This window comes from Gadus chalcogrammus, chromosome 21 (assembly GCF_026213295.1).
Source record: "Gadus chalcogrammus isolate NIFS_2021 chromosome 21, NIFS_Gcha_1.0, whole genome shotgun sequence".
Classification (NCBI taxonomy): Eukaryota; Metazoa; Chordata; class Actinopteri; order Gadiformes; family Gadidae; genus Gadus; species Gadus chalcogrammus.
The window spans coordinates 1,417,242-1,431,002 of record NC_079432.1 but is presented as its reverse complement, the minus strand read 5'-3'; the positions used below and the strand labels follow the sequence as shown (position 1 = coordinate 1,431,002).

At 47.7% G+C, this 13,761-nt stretch overlaps 1 protein-coding gene across 1 annotated transcript; it reads right to left on the bottom strand.

Annotated features, from left to right (window-relative positions):
* Positions 1-837: 837 nt before the first annotated feature.
* Positions 838-13,705, bottom strand: pla2g7 (phospholipase A2, group VII (platelet-activating factor acetylhydrolase, plasma)). The gene is made up of 11 exons (XM_056581317.1): positions 13,304-13,705; positions 12,628-12,755; positions 11,863-12,013; positions 11,247-11,340; positions 9,841-9,909; positions 8,561-8,735; positions 7,035-7,148; positions 6,019-6,110; positions 5,258-5,428; positions 4,453-4,601; positions 838-3,306 (listed from the first exon to the last, which is right to left on the bottom strand). The coding sequence occupies exons 1-11, from the start codon at positions 13,365-13,367 to the stop codon at positions 3,206-3,208; spliced, it is 1,308 nt and encodes a 435-aa protein (XP_056437292.1). The 5' UTR covers positions 13,368-13,705; the 3' UTR covers positions 838-3,205.
* Positions 13,706-13,761: the final 56 nt, after the last annotated feature.

Here is a 13,761-nt window from a genome sequence, read left to right as displayed (position 1 = left end):
ACACAGCAGGGCGGGTAGTGGGTTGGGGTTACAGGTCCAAAAGTGGACCTGTAAGGTACCCTCTCCCCTAGACGTGGACCTGTAAGGTACCCTCTCCCCTAGACGTGGACCTGTAAGGTACCCTCTCCCCTAGACGTGGACCTGTAAGGTACCCTCTCCCCTAGACGTGGACCTGTAAGGTACCCTCTCCCCTAGAAGTGGACCTGTAAGGTACCCTCTCCCCTAGACGTGGACCTGTAAGGTACCCTCTCCCCTAGACGTGGACCTGTAAGGTACCCTCTCCCGTAGAAGTGGACCTGTAAGGTACCCTCTCCCCTAGAAGTGGACCTGTAAGGTACCCTCTCCCCTAGACGTGGACGTGGACCTGTAAGGTACCCTCTCCCCTAGAAGTGGACCTGTAAGGTACCCTCTCCCCTAGACGTGGACCTGTAAGGTACCCTCTCCCCTAGACGTGGACCTGTAAGGTACCCTCTCCCCTAGACGTGGACCTGTAAGGTACCCTCTCCCCTAGAAGTGGACCTGTAAGGTACCCTCTCCCCTAGACGTGGACCTGTAAGGTACCCTCTCCCCTAGAAGTGGACCTGTAAGGTACCCTCTCCCCTAGAAGTGGACCTGTAAGGTACCCTCTCCCCTAGACGTGGACCTGTAAGGTACCCTACCTGCTCCGTAATGACTCAAACTTCACCAAGCCGAATCAGAGAAAAGCATTTGTTTAAATAATCTGAGCTGGATCAAATACGTTGAAGCGGATGTGGGGTGATAGCAAAAGGATGACAAGAGCAAGCCCTTACTTGAAAGGAGCTCACAAGACATGACTGGTAGAGTCGGGGTACAGTTAAACAAAACAGGCTGCAGATTGATTTTACATTGAGCTTTATTTGGTTTCTGTAGTGTACAAATGAAACATGACTCACTGTATGAGGTGATTCCCAGAAAGAATTGGATGAGAACGACAGGCTTATTGGAGAAGAAGTCCCAGCATGGACTGGTCGCAGACTTTCAGTTAAGGCACATTCTTAGTGTTATTTTTCCAGGTCATTGCTAAAGTATAATCAAGTCTTAGAAAAAGTATCAGATTTTCACTTGACATCTTAAGATATATATGTATACAAATCTAGTCCAGTCACATTTTATTAAAAATCATACTTCAAATGAATATATATGAAAGGGTAATGCACATGCAGCCACACTTCAACCTGAACCACATCAGGACACGTTCAGAGGTATTTCTAGGTTGCCTGTTTCTTAAACACGATGTCTGAGACTAGTGCGTTCGTGGACGTTAGCAGTGACGCTGAGGGATTCAACGACGGCACATTTCAGTGATCTTTCATCCGTCCCTCACCCTACGAGGGCTGGTGTCACAGCGGTCCTCTGACGGGTTTATCGGTGTCTTCTTGAGAACCAGCAGCGGACCTTACGTGTTACGTTTCATCGAACAGGCCCCACACAGGTGGTCGCTGCGTGTCTGAGACACAGGTTAGCGAGGACAGCGTACATTCACAGCACCGTTCAAGAGGCCCTGGGGTTTTCCAAGCCCTCAGAATATACTCCAGTGACCTCACAAGGGGCGGGGTCAACCAAGAGCTGGCCACTCCCACTTGTGATGTCACCGTTGGGTGCATTCTGAAATGGATTTGAGTAGACCTTATTCAACAGCCTTGTTGGGTGGGGAATCCTACACTCTTAGAAAACCCCTGAAAACTCAATGCATTCTTTTAAATCTTAGGGTCCATTCACTCACCCACGTATCATTTAAAATGCATTTGTTATTTGGACTCATGTTTCCCCATACAACTAACCAATATGGCTGCTAGGTGAAACAGGTCTATGTTTAATCCACCTCACACCTTATACTGTTAATGTGAGGTACAATTTGCCTGGTTTTGATGATACACTGGTGGGACTTTGATGGAGGTCTGATGGGCACAGTTCATGGCGAATGGATCAGATGCTGTGTTCCAATATCCATACTAGCCTTAGATTGAGTACCTAGCGTGTTCCAATTCACATCGGGCGAAAATAAGTGTACTGAATGGACCCGGATGGTGTACTCAAAACGGTCAAATCGCGAACTGTGGATCGATGGACACCTTTCGTACTCAACGGCAGCCATCTTGGCTACGTAGCGGAAGAGGGCGGAGCCAGGCTGAGCCAACGTCGGCCCATTTTCCACATAGCCTGCATTAATAGACTCATTTTGTAGTTTTTATAGCTTTTAGGCGTAAAGAGTTCACCGTTCAAATCGGGATGTTTATTGCGGGGGAGGAGCCGCGGCGGCAGTCGTGATCGTAATTTCCGGTAAGTGCACCACGGAGTATTCGATTTGGAACAACACTGACATCTGAAAATCAGCGCACTTAGTGAGTGCGGATAGTGTACTACGTTTAAGTGTACTCATGGAAGTATTGATATTGGAACACAGCACAAGTGATTCAATCCCTGTATTTTGCATGCACTCCTTGTTCACTTCCTGTTAGCCACTACACAGTGTGTAGCATGGCATACCGGCATTAGCTGCCATGACACTATCGGCCAGAACAGGCTACATTTAAAGGTGTAGTGTATAGAATGTAGTGGCGTCTAGCGGACCTGACTTGGCAGTAATGGAATATAATATACATAAGTATGCATTAAAAAGTGTATAATCCCATGAAAATAAGCAGTGTTTTGGTGAGCTAAGAATCAGCCCTTAATGTCTACATTAGGAAGGGGGTCCTCTTCCAGGGAGGCGGCATGTTGCACCTCCATGTTTCTACAGTAGCCCAGAAGGGACAAGCAGCTCTAGAGAGGACAAGTTTAAAGATTTGTAATCATAATAGCTATCTTACTTGCAACCTATAATTTCACAGAATAAATAACTAAAATACAATTTATAAATCAATCAAGGAACTCCATCACTTGCTATTTGGCGATGTAGTCGTGGACATGACATCATTTCAGAGTGCTGGCCCCTTACAGGCCACCGTAGGTCGTCGGAAAGGAAGTGGTTAGGGGTTAGCATATTCAGTTGGTCGCAATTCTGCCACCTCGCCTCTAGATGCCGCTAAGTCCAACAAAATGCACCTTTAACGCCCAAGCACCAGATACTCAGGAACAAAGGGCAAGAAGTGGTCGGTTAGGGACAGGAAGTGGTCGGTTAGGGACAGGAAGTGGTCGGTTAGGGACAGGAAGTGGCCCGTGATCCCCTGTATCTCGCGGTGGACTAGATGGAGGACTGCAGCAGAGTGATGTTGGTCCCAGGCATCAGGTTCTCGTCCTTCCCTTCAATCAGGGGGTCCCACTGGTTGAAGTCCTTGTTCAGACCTGCACGGTAAAAGCACTAAGTTCACTTACAGCTGGGGTGGTTTCTGTTAATATCTGTATACTACAGGGGGCAGGAAGGATCGTCTAGCTGAGGCGTTCGACCGCCAGCTGAAAAGATACTGGGTACCAACATTCATCAGTTGAATTTGTCATCAGACAAATCTACTTACTGTAAGTGGCCCTGGATAAAAGCGTCTGCTAAATGCCCTGAATGTTAATGCAATGACAGGCATCTGGATTGACTGTCAACCCCTGCAGACCGACAGCAGCCTCTCTTACGTCAGTGAGGCTCACCTCGACCCTACAGCTGGCCAAGACTGTGTTCTCCATTATTCTAAATGTTTGTCTGTCTTGACCCGATCCCAGTCCACGTCTCTGCGTCTCTTCTAGACACTGGTCGGTCCTTGTCCTGGTCTGTATGTCGAACGTGTTCTGTTTTGTTTCTGCCCTAGGGTGAGTGGGTTTCGGAGCTGCTTAAACCTTCTTGTTTGAACCTATGCCTGAATAAAAATAAAGTTGTCTGTGAAAAAGAGTTTTCTCGACGCACATGGTTGTTGTTAAAAAGCATATTTTTACTTTAAACAAATAGAACACAGTGTTTCCCCTACCATTGTTCAGGCCTGGCGGCCCGCCAGGCCAACGAGCGCCCCCGCCAGGCCAACAACCGGCCAAAAAAATGAAAAAGAGAAAAAAAAAAAAAAAAAAAAATTTTTTTTTTAATTATTTTTTTTTTATTATTATTATTAGCCATAATATCATAACCATCTAAGCTCACCACCAGCTATCTCAATATGTAGATATTGAGATAGCATACCTCTCCCCCCCCCCCCCCCGTCCAACGAAAATACTCTAGCATCCCGTGAAATATTTATAACAAATCACACTATCAGCTCTTACCACCGGGCCTAAAAAAAATTCTAGGGGAAACACTGGAACAACCGTCGAGTCACTTGCACAACTCAAGCCCACCTCCAGTCTAAAACTCTGGCCCTCTGAAGGAGCACCAGAATGGGTGTGGCTCAATTAGCCTATGAGCCACAGCTGCAGACTATTACGGTTAACAGCCAGATGCCATTCACATCTTCACATTGTCCTCTCAAACAGTATTGTGGTTGTGGTGGGCAAAATATATATAGTTTGGCTCACCAAGGTGCCTCTGCAGGAACGCCAGCGACGCCCGGTTGCTGAGGTCCATGGCCACTGCTGGGTCGATCTCCCCCTTCAGCTTCATCATCTTCCCGATCCAGTTCCCCGTCAGGAAGGTGAAGTCCGGGAAGCTCTGGTGGACCGCCCCCCTGTGGGCGTTAGAGCAGTGGGGGCACGTCAGGGAAGACCCAAATCACGTTCATGCCCAAATCAGCATCAGGGCATTAAACTCATCAGTGAAGCCTAGATCATCTCTGAAGGTCGGCGGTTGTCTGCAGACGACCTCCGACCCTCTGATGACCCACTGATGGGATCGATGCCCTGACGCTTTTTAAAGTTATTTAAAAGGTTTGAAAATTGTCATAAAAAGGTCCAGTATATACGAAGCGAACGCCTAATGACTCGGGCCAAAAGCTAAATAGTACTTATCCCTTGGTGTCTTAAATGGTAATTGGAGCGCATTTATACAATGCTTTTCTAACCAGTGGGCCCTCAAAGTGCTTTACAACATGGGCCAACGTTCACCCATTCACACACACATGGCGGTGTGCCAGAGCGAGGCGTCTCGCTCAGGGTAAACCTCCACGCTCAGATAGGAGGAGCCGGGGATCGAACCAGCAACCTTCGGGTTACCAGCCGACCCGCTCTGCCTCCTGAGCCCCGCGCCGACCGGTGTCCTGCGATACGGCCCCTAGAGGATTGACATTACGGGGCCGCTGTTGTGTGGACGTAAACACCAGAACCTCCTCGGGGTCCTGGTCTAAAGAGGCTGGGACCCCCGGGTCTCTCCTCCTCCTCCACCCACCGGATGGTGATCATCTTCCTCTGGATCCCGGCCGAGTCCAGCTTCTTGATCTGGCTGATGTTCCCCGCCCAGTGGAACTTCTCCGAGTTGATGAAGAAGATGGGCTGCTTCACCTTGGGGAAGATCTCCTCGTCCAGGGGGGTCATCCACACGTCCAGGGCAATGCCACATCTGGACCGTGGGAACACGGAGGAGTGTTGGAATGCGATATTTAATTAATTTATTGACTTTCACTCTTTGTCCATTTATTATGAACGAAGTATCTGCCCATCTCTATCTTTGCTTTTTCAGATATCTACGCGATTCCGAGGACTGAACAGTTGACAGTAGACGACTCAATTTACAACCAGCTTTGATTACAATTAGGGCATTTAGCAGACGCTTTTATGAGCCAGGTTCTCCAGAGCCAGGTCTCCAGAGCCCGGTTCTCCAGAGAGCCAGGTTCTCCAGAGAGCCAGGTTCTCCAGAGCCCGGTTCTCCAGAGAGCCCGGTTCTCCAGAGAGCCAGGTTCTCCAGAGAGCCAGGTTCTCCAGAGCCTGGTTCTCCAGAGCCCGGTTCTCCAGAGAGCCAGGTTCTCCAGAGCCTGGTTCTCCAGAGCCAGGTTCTCCAGAGAGCCAGGTTCTCCAGAGCCCGGTTCTCCAGAGCCTGGTTCTCCAGAGAGCCAGGTTCTCCAGAGAGCCCGGTTCTCCAGAGCCCGGTTCTCCAGAGCCCGGTTCTCCAGAGCCCGGTTCTCCAGAGCCCGGTTCTCGGGGTGCACCTACTTGAAGCGGACCTCCTGGCACAGCGACTGGATGACCGTGGCGCCCCCGAAGGAGTGTCCCACGGCGGCGATCCTGCACAGGTCCATGGTGTTCTGTGGAGGAGGGCGAGGTGAGGGCGTGGGGGGCTTATACAAAGCGACTTAACGTAATACTGTAAGGATGTTCATAGAACCATGTGCCAAGCACTCACGATGTTAGGTTAACCCATTCCCCGATACACTATGATAAGAGGCTATACGAGGCTATGTTGCTACAATGCTACACAAACCATCTGTCCCCGTGACATCACCAGTGGGAGTGTCCACCCGGGTGTTTGATAAGAACAATCCATGACGGACTGAACCATCCGGTAGGCAGGGGTCGGATCAAGCCATTGTACACCTGAGGAGAAACTACCCCTTGTGAAATGACAAGTGGAGGATGTTGAAAGGTTTTGTTATGATTCATCAGCCTCACACCTGGTGATAAGATAGAGCAGTTTATGATGTCAGAGCCAGGAGGAATGCTGCATTCTGGGTACTATGAGATCACCAACCTGCTGGTAATATAGATGATATGAGCTGATATCTAGGGTGGAGGTCATTATTGTGGATCATTTATTATCATTATTAGCAGGATTGCACAAAAGAGTTAGGAAGGTATTAAAGTGTAGTAACGTGGCTGATGGTAAAAACAAAAAGACCTCAAACCCAGCGAGTACACGACAGTATTAGGTGCCTACTAATCAGAAGGTTTGGTAGTTTGTTCTTAATACAGCTGATGTCATGTGATATGTGCGGAATAATAAGGAAAGTCATTGACCACTGCAACGGATACTTTCGTAATCCAGCAAATTTGGAAACTAGTATAATAAATACTTCCATTTAACCGACCGACTTTAGGGCTCCAACTGGGTTCCTGATTTGTGGAGTTGTAGAAAGAGGAAGAGAAAGCGATCGGGTCTTCACGTGCTGTGAACGCGAGATCACCGTGGCGACCGTGACGAGGTCACCGTGGCGACCGTGATGAGGCCGTACCTCCAGTGTGGTCCAGTCAAACTGGCTCTTCAGCACGTTGTCCACCTGCATCCCGGCATTGATCTCAAACAGCTTGTCCAGCGCGCGGACACACTCGGCGGCTCTCTGCTGCACCTGGGAGCACAGAGACATCGGGAGTTCAACCAGAGATACGTTTGATTTGATTTGATTTATTTGGAATAAAGACATATCCAAGGGATAGAAGAAAAACATGACAAAGTGCCACCACTTATTTCCATCATGGTCCCCGACACCTGAGTCAGTTATGGAGAATATAGGATCAAGAACTGACATCTGGAGGGAACCTGAGATACATCTGAGTCAGTTATGGAGAATATAGGATCAAGAACTGACATCTGGAGGGAACCTGAGATACATCTGAGTCAGTTATGGAGCTATATGGTCAATAACTGACATTCTGGGGTTAACCTGGGATACACCTGAGGCATGTATGGAGCTATATGATCAATAACTGACATCTGGAGGTTCACCTGAGATATACTCTCAGTTATGGAGCATATAGGATCACTAATGTTATCAATAATATCAGTATTAATATTGCAGATTTCGTGTGTGTACTTACATTTCTGAAGTCATATTGTGGTGTAAACTATTCGTATATGTTATGTTGTTTACATGTTTAACAATAAAGTTGACAATACCTTGGAAAAGGGAACTTAAATGTGGATTTATTTTCACACAAGTTGAACTGCTGAGGCGGTCAATACTTTGATGATTGCGTGTAAAATAACGGACCAGGACCTCGTTGCCCTGCATCCTCTCCGACCAACAACCAAACCGAAACAGGGAAGGGCTTTTAGATTCAACCACGTCTGATCGCTCCCCAGATCCCATTGGTCTGAGCCAGCTGATCCAGCCCATGTGACCACAGCCCATCTGACTGCTTCCCCTCTCTTCAACTCAATAACAAACCAACACCAACCACCCCAGAAACCAGACTGGGTAGCTCCGCCCGTTCTGCCGGCGGTTTGAGTTCGCCCGGCAGAAGGAGTTCGCCCGCTTTTACCCAAAACGACTTCCAACGGTTAACACACACATTGACACACCGACGGCAGAGTCAACCATGCAAGGGGACCGCCAGCTCGTCAGGAGCAGTCAGGGTTAAGTGTCTCGCTCAGGGACGCATCAACACTCAGCTAGGAGGAGCGGGGGATCGAACTAGCAACCTTTCGGTTACAAGACAACTGCTCCACCTCCTGAGCCGACCCGAGAAATCAACATATTTCTTTCTGCTTGCGATACGTTTTTGCGGGAGCCAATCACCAAGCTGGCTTCCCCCCCGGGCGCGCTATTGGCTGGTTTAACGACGTTATTCAGCCAATCGCAAACAGAGTCAGTTGAACTAGGACCGTTGGTCACGCCTCTTGTGCTGAAGGAAATGACAGCAGCCTCCCCAGACCGACGGTCAAGCTACGACTGGTCTTGGTCTGGCAACAGCCAGGCTACGAGAAACACTATCTGACAGTTGGGAAGGAAAGCCTTGTTGTTGTCGTCGCCGTGGTTACCTGCTTGTTCCGGACCTCGAACTCGCTCTCTCCGTGCACCAGGGCCCTGTAGTACATCCACTCCTCCACCAGGGTGTCGGAGACCGGGAGGGAGGAGGGCTTGGGGAGGGGCCCAGCCGCCTTCTCCGCGTCGCTCATCTCGCGGTAGGAGAAGGTAGCGGAGGCCGACTGGTCCCTGGGAGACCGAGGGGAAGGTTGGACTTCATAAGCATTACTCTGGCCATTTTCGTTTTTTTCAATTCATTGTTTATTAAGTTATATATATATATGTTTAACTAAATAAACAATGAATAGAAAAAAACGAAAAATTCAGATCTTAACCTCAAATGTTTTCATAACTGCTTTTGATAAAAAGATAAATATATATATATATATACAAAATTATATATATATATAATTTATTTTATTAATAAAAAATATGAAATATGTTCATAAGTTAAATAAAGACATTTGGTGACGGTCCAAAGGACACACTCCCCTTGTTCTCTATGCAAATTCAATACAAAGCTTCCCAACCTTTGAGCATTTCCTGGAACAATAACAGGAAAAGCAGCATAGTTTGTTATTCCCACCCACAGGAACCTTATCCAGATCCTTGGCTAGCAATGTGACGATCCCAGATATCATGCTAGGCTAACCCGCAGGCCCCGCCCACCTGGCCTGTACCACTCTGATCCGGGGGTGAGCCTCGATTCCCAGCCATGGCGCGTGGGGCAGACAGGGCTTTATGTGGCGCTCTATACGCTGCCCTGCCGTCTATCAGGTAATAAAGAGGGGAAAGTGATGAGCTGGTATGTGCTATTGTTACAGCAGCCTTTTCTTCTGCCTCTCCACTATCAACAGTCGGCCTCCCAGAGAGAGTCTGTGTGTCTGCTGGACCCCGACACCGTTGGGGGGTCCTTCGATAAACCAGGGAACCCCTTTACTGGTGGGATGGAGGACGATGTTGGTTGATTAGCGTCATTGCTGAGCTGTGTGTGACCTGGAGCACGTCTCTGAAGCCCAAAGGCTTCGCTGAACCAAACGCTCTTCTTTCTATCGTTAGTTTGTTAAGATACCTGTCAGCGTTACGTTTTTAGGGGTCCAGATACGGAAAATAAGAAATGGTAAAAGATATATGATCAATAAATCTAAGAGGAGTTTCATTGCAAGCTGTTTTATAAACAAATGCAGACATTAGGGGCTTTAAATTGATAGATTGATGACTTAATAACACTATAATATAAATAACTTGAGATTTATGGACATTGATACAAATATATAAATGAAAATAGCGATACCTGTGCTCGACCGAGGCCACGATGAATCCATTTGAAGCCATTTCAGCACACACAGCGGAATACAGAGTCCTGGAGAAACACACACGGCCTGAGTACAGTACATGACTACAGTACAGTACACGACCTGAGTACAGTACACGACTACAGTACAGTACATGACTACAGTACAGTACACGACCTGAGTACACACACGACCTGAGTACACACACGACCTGAGTACACACACGACTACAGTACACGACCTGAGTACAGTACATGACTACAGTACAGTACATGACTACAGTACAGTACACGACCTGAGTACAGTACATGACTACAGTACAGTACATGACTACAGTACAGTACACGACCTGACTACAGTACATGACTACAGTACAGTACACGACCTGAGTACAGTACACGACCTGAGTACAGTACATGACTACAGTACAGTACACGACTACAGTACAGTACACGACCTGAGTACAGTACATGACTACAGTACAGTACACGACCTGAGTACAGTACACGACCTGAGTACAGTACATGACTACAGTACAGTACACGACTACAGTACAGTACACAACCTGAGTACAGTACACGACCTGAGTACAGTACATGACTACAGTACAGTACACGACTACAGTACAGTACACAACCTGAGTACAGTACACGACCTGAGTACAGTACACGACTACAGTACAGTACACGACTACAGTACAGTACACAACCTGAGTACAGTACACGACCTGAGTACAGTACACGACTACAGTACAGTACACGACTACAGTACAGTACACAACCTGAGTACAGTACACGACCTGAGTACAGTACATGACTACAGTACAGTACACAACCTGAGTACAGTACACGACCTGAGTACAGTACATGACTACAGTACAGTACACGACCTGAGTACAGTACACGACTACAGTACAGTACACGACTACAGTACAGTACACGACTACAGTACAGTACACGACCTGAGTACAGTACACGACTACAGTACAGGGCGTGTGGGTGGAGGTGTGTGGGTGGAGGTGTGTGGATGGAGGTGTGTGGATGGAGGTGTGTGGGTGGAGGTGTGGGTGGAGGTGTGTGGGTGGAGGTGTGTGGGTGGAGGTGTGTGGGTGGAGGTGTGTGGGTGGAGGTGTGTGGGTGGAGGTGTGTGGGTGGAGGTGTGGGTGGAGGTGTGTGGATGGAGGTGTGTGGGTGGAGGTGTGTGGGTGGAGGTGTGTGGGTGTTGGTGTGGGTGGAGGTGTGTGGGTGTTGGTGTGGGTGGAGGTGTGGGTGGAGGTGTGTGGATGGAGGTGTGTGGGTGTTGGTGTGGGTGGAGGTGTGTGGGTGTTGGTGTGGGTGGAGGTGTGTGGGTGGAGGTGTGTGGGTGGAGGTGTTGCAGTAGCCAGCAGGTGTAGCAGTGCTCTCACCGGAAGGCCCCCAGGCCGTGGCTGAAGACCACCACGGGACACTTGTCGTTGCTCTTGAAGGGAGCGTCCAGGTAGGCGGGGATCTTAAAGGATCCTGAGGCGACAGAACGACGGACCACCGGTGAGCCGGGGCCGAGCCACCTGGCTCACCTCAAACTGCTCTGAAGCGTTTCATCTGTAGGCCTGAGTGTGTGCTGAAGCAGAGCTGGTCCCATACCGATACCAGTATCGAAATTCCGGTATCGGCGAGAATGCAAATGCATAAGCTGATCCGATACCATCGGGTGAATAGCTAATGTACTTCACAGGCAAAGAACCTCAGCCCACGTGCAGCGTTATACTGCAGTCGTTAATGTATAAATGTAAATGATCTAGTTCTGAAAAAGGATATTGTGGACGGTAAGGGAACCGACTATACATTGCTGTCATCATAAGAGAACCCTTTAATAATAATAATAATAATAATAATAATAATAATAATAATAATAATAGGTGCTATTAGTAATTCCAAAAGGCTGTATCAGTTTATACACGGTATCGGCCGATACTCGAGGTCAGGAATCTGTATCGGGACGGACAGAAATGGAATGGGAGCCTCTGTGGCTGGAGGGCCTACCGAAGAGGTAGTTGAAGATCTTCTCGCTGATGGCGCGGTTGATCTTCATGAAGTCGGCCAGACCGTTGAAGTACTCCCTGCAGGGGATCCAGTCCGGGCGATCGCCCGTCTCCCTCTTCTGGCAGGGGTAGTAGAGCCGGAAGAAGGTGCCCTGGGGGGAGGGAGGGGGGAGACCAGAGGGTAAGGGGGAGACCAGAGGGTAAGAGGGAGACCAGAGGGTAAGGGGGAGACCAGAGGGTAAGGGGGAGACCAGAGGGTAAGGGGGAGACCAGAGGGTAAGGGGGAGACCTCGATCTGCTGCCTGATTCGACCGCATACATGTATAGGAGTGAGCATTTTAAAGTAACAACACATTGTTAATTATTCAATTTTTAGATCATGCAGAGCTAATAAAATGTAATGATATTTGTACAGCGTTTCAGATCCTTCAGCGACGTACAATGAGCCCAGATACATCTCAATAATGAGGCGACCTCCAATGCATTCAGCTGAGGGTCAAACTGAAGGCAAGACATTCTTTCATTTAACTATCTTCAGCATGAATTGTAGTCTGGGTTTAATATTTTCCAGTATGTATCTCATGTTTTTTTGGATACATTAAATATATTCCAGTATGTGTTTCCGTATGTATTAAATGTTTCCAGTATGTATTCCTGTATGTATTTAATATATATTCCAGTATGTATCTCATGTGTTTCCGTATGTATTTAACCGGGTTCCATCCTCAGCAGCTGGTGTTAAAGGGCGCATCAGGCCTGGTCCTACCTTTGTCGTGTGGTCCACCATGAGGTCGGTGCATCCCACCGGGTAAGGGCCCTTCGCTGGGGGAATCCCCAGATTGTTACTGCACTGGTTCCCCATGGCGCACAAAGCGAGTGTGCTGGCGCTCTTATCTGTCAGTAAGAAAACAGTAAATCTACTGAGAAAGTCCTACTAATTCATTATATTTAGGCTGAACACGACCATGGCGACATATTGAGTAGGAACTTGGTACTTGGAAGAAGATGGTACTTATATTAAATGTTTATACAGTCCAGCTATTCTTTTTCAACTGATGCCAAAACCTGTTTCTTTCTCCTCTGTTTAAGTTAATATTTTGTTCGCCTTCAAGTTATTTTAAAAGTTGTAAGATGTTTTTTGGTAGTTTATATATATTTTTCGGATTTAAATAATTTATTATGATATCGTTTCTCCATTTGTCGCCCTTGCTCTGATATGTGAGCACTTACATAATTTCCAATTGAACGTAATTTAACGAATACAAATTATGTCAGTGTGTCTAAAGTGGACGGATCGATCAACCCGTTGTACTAAATAATTGTGACAGTTACTGGGTTAGAGGTCATATTGATTCAAGATCAGTGTATAAAAAGGAAACATACCACAGCTGTTAAACTATCTTTTAAGACGGATCACACAACACCATTCAACCAGCCCATACCTGTCCTCGACCACGCGTAAATCCTCTTTCCTAACAACTGTAACAATCCTCCATTAGAGAACATAGGACTAAACCGCTCACTAAAAAACACTAATCTTTGATTTGATCTTTTAATAGCAAAACCCGTAACTAAAGCCAGGCCCGGGTTAACGTTAGCAGAGTTTGGGGACGCGGTGTCTCTGTCGGCACATCCCAGCTGTAGTGAACTATCTGGGGCAGAAGTGACCCCGGCTGAGTCACTCGGGAGTGGCGATCAATGTTTGACAGCTCGCTCCCACGTTATGCTAGTGGTAAACAAGCAGACCTATTGAATGCTATCCCAGGCTAGGCTAGTGGTAAACAATGCTAATCCAGGCTAGGCTAGTGGTAAACAATGCTAACCTAGGCTAGGCTATCTGGGAGTGAGGATGAGGCTAGTGTTTAAGTCTATGGATACATAACCAAAGCTGCAGATAGGG

Bases quoted from the DNA above. Each gene is read 5' to 3' on its own strand.
- pla2g7 (XM_056581317.1), bottom strand. From the start codon at position 13,367: ATGTTCTCTAATGGAGGATTGTTACAGTTGTTAGGAAAGAGGATTTAC. The intron at 5,429-6,018 runs GTAGGTGCACCC...CCCACGGTCCAG, and splicing joins TGCCAGGAGGTCCGCTTCAA to ATGTGGCATTGCCCTGGACG. The intron at 4,602-5,257 runs GTGGGTGGAGGA...TAACGCCCACAG, and splicing joins AGGAAGATGATCACCATCCG to GGGGGCGGTCCACCAGAGCT.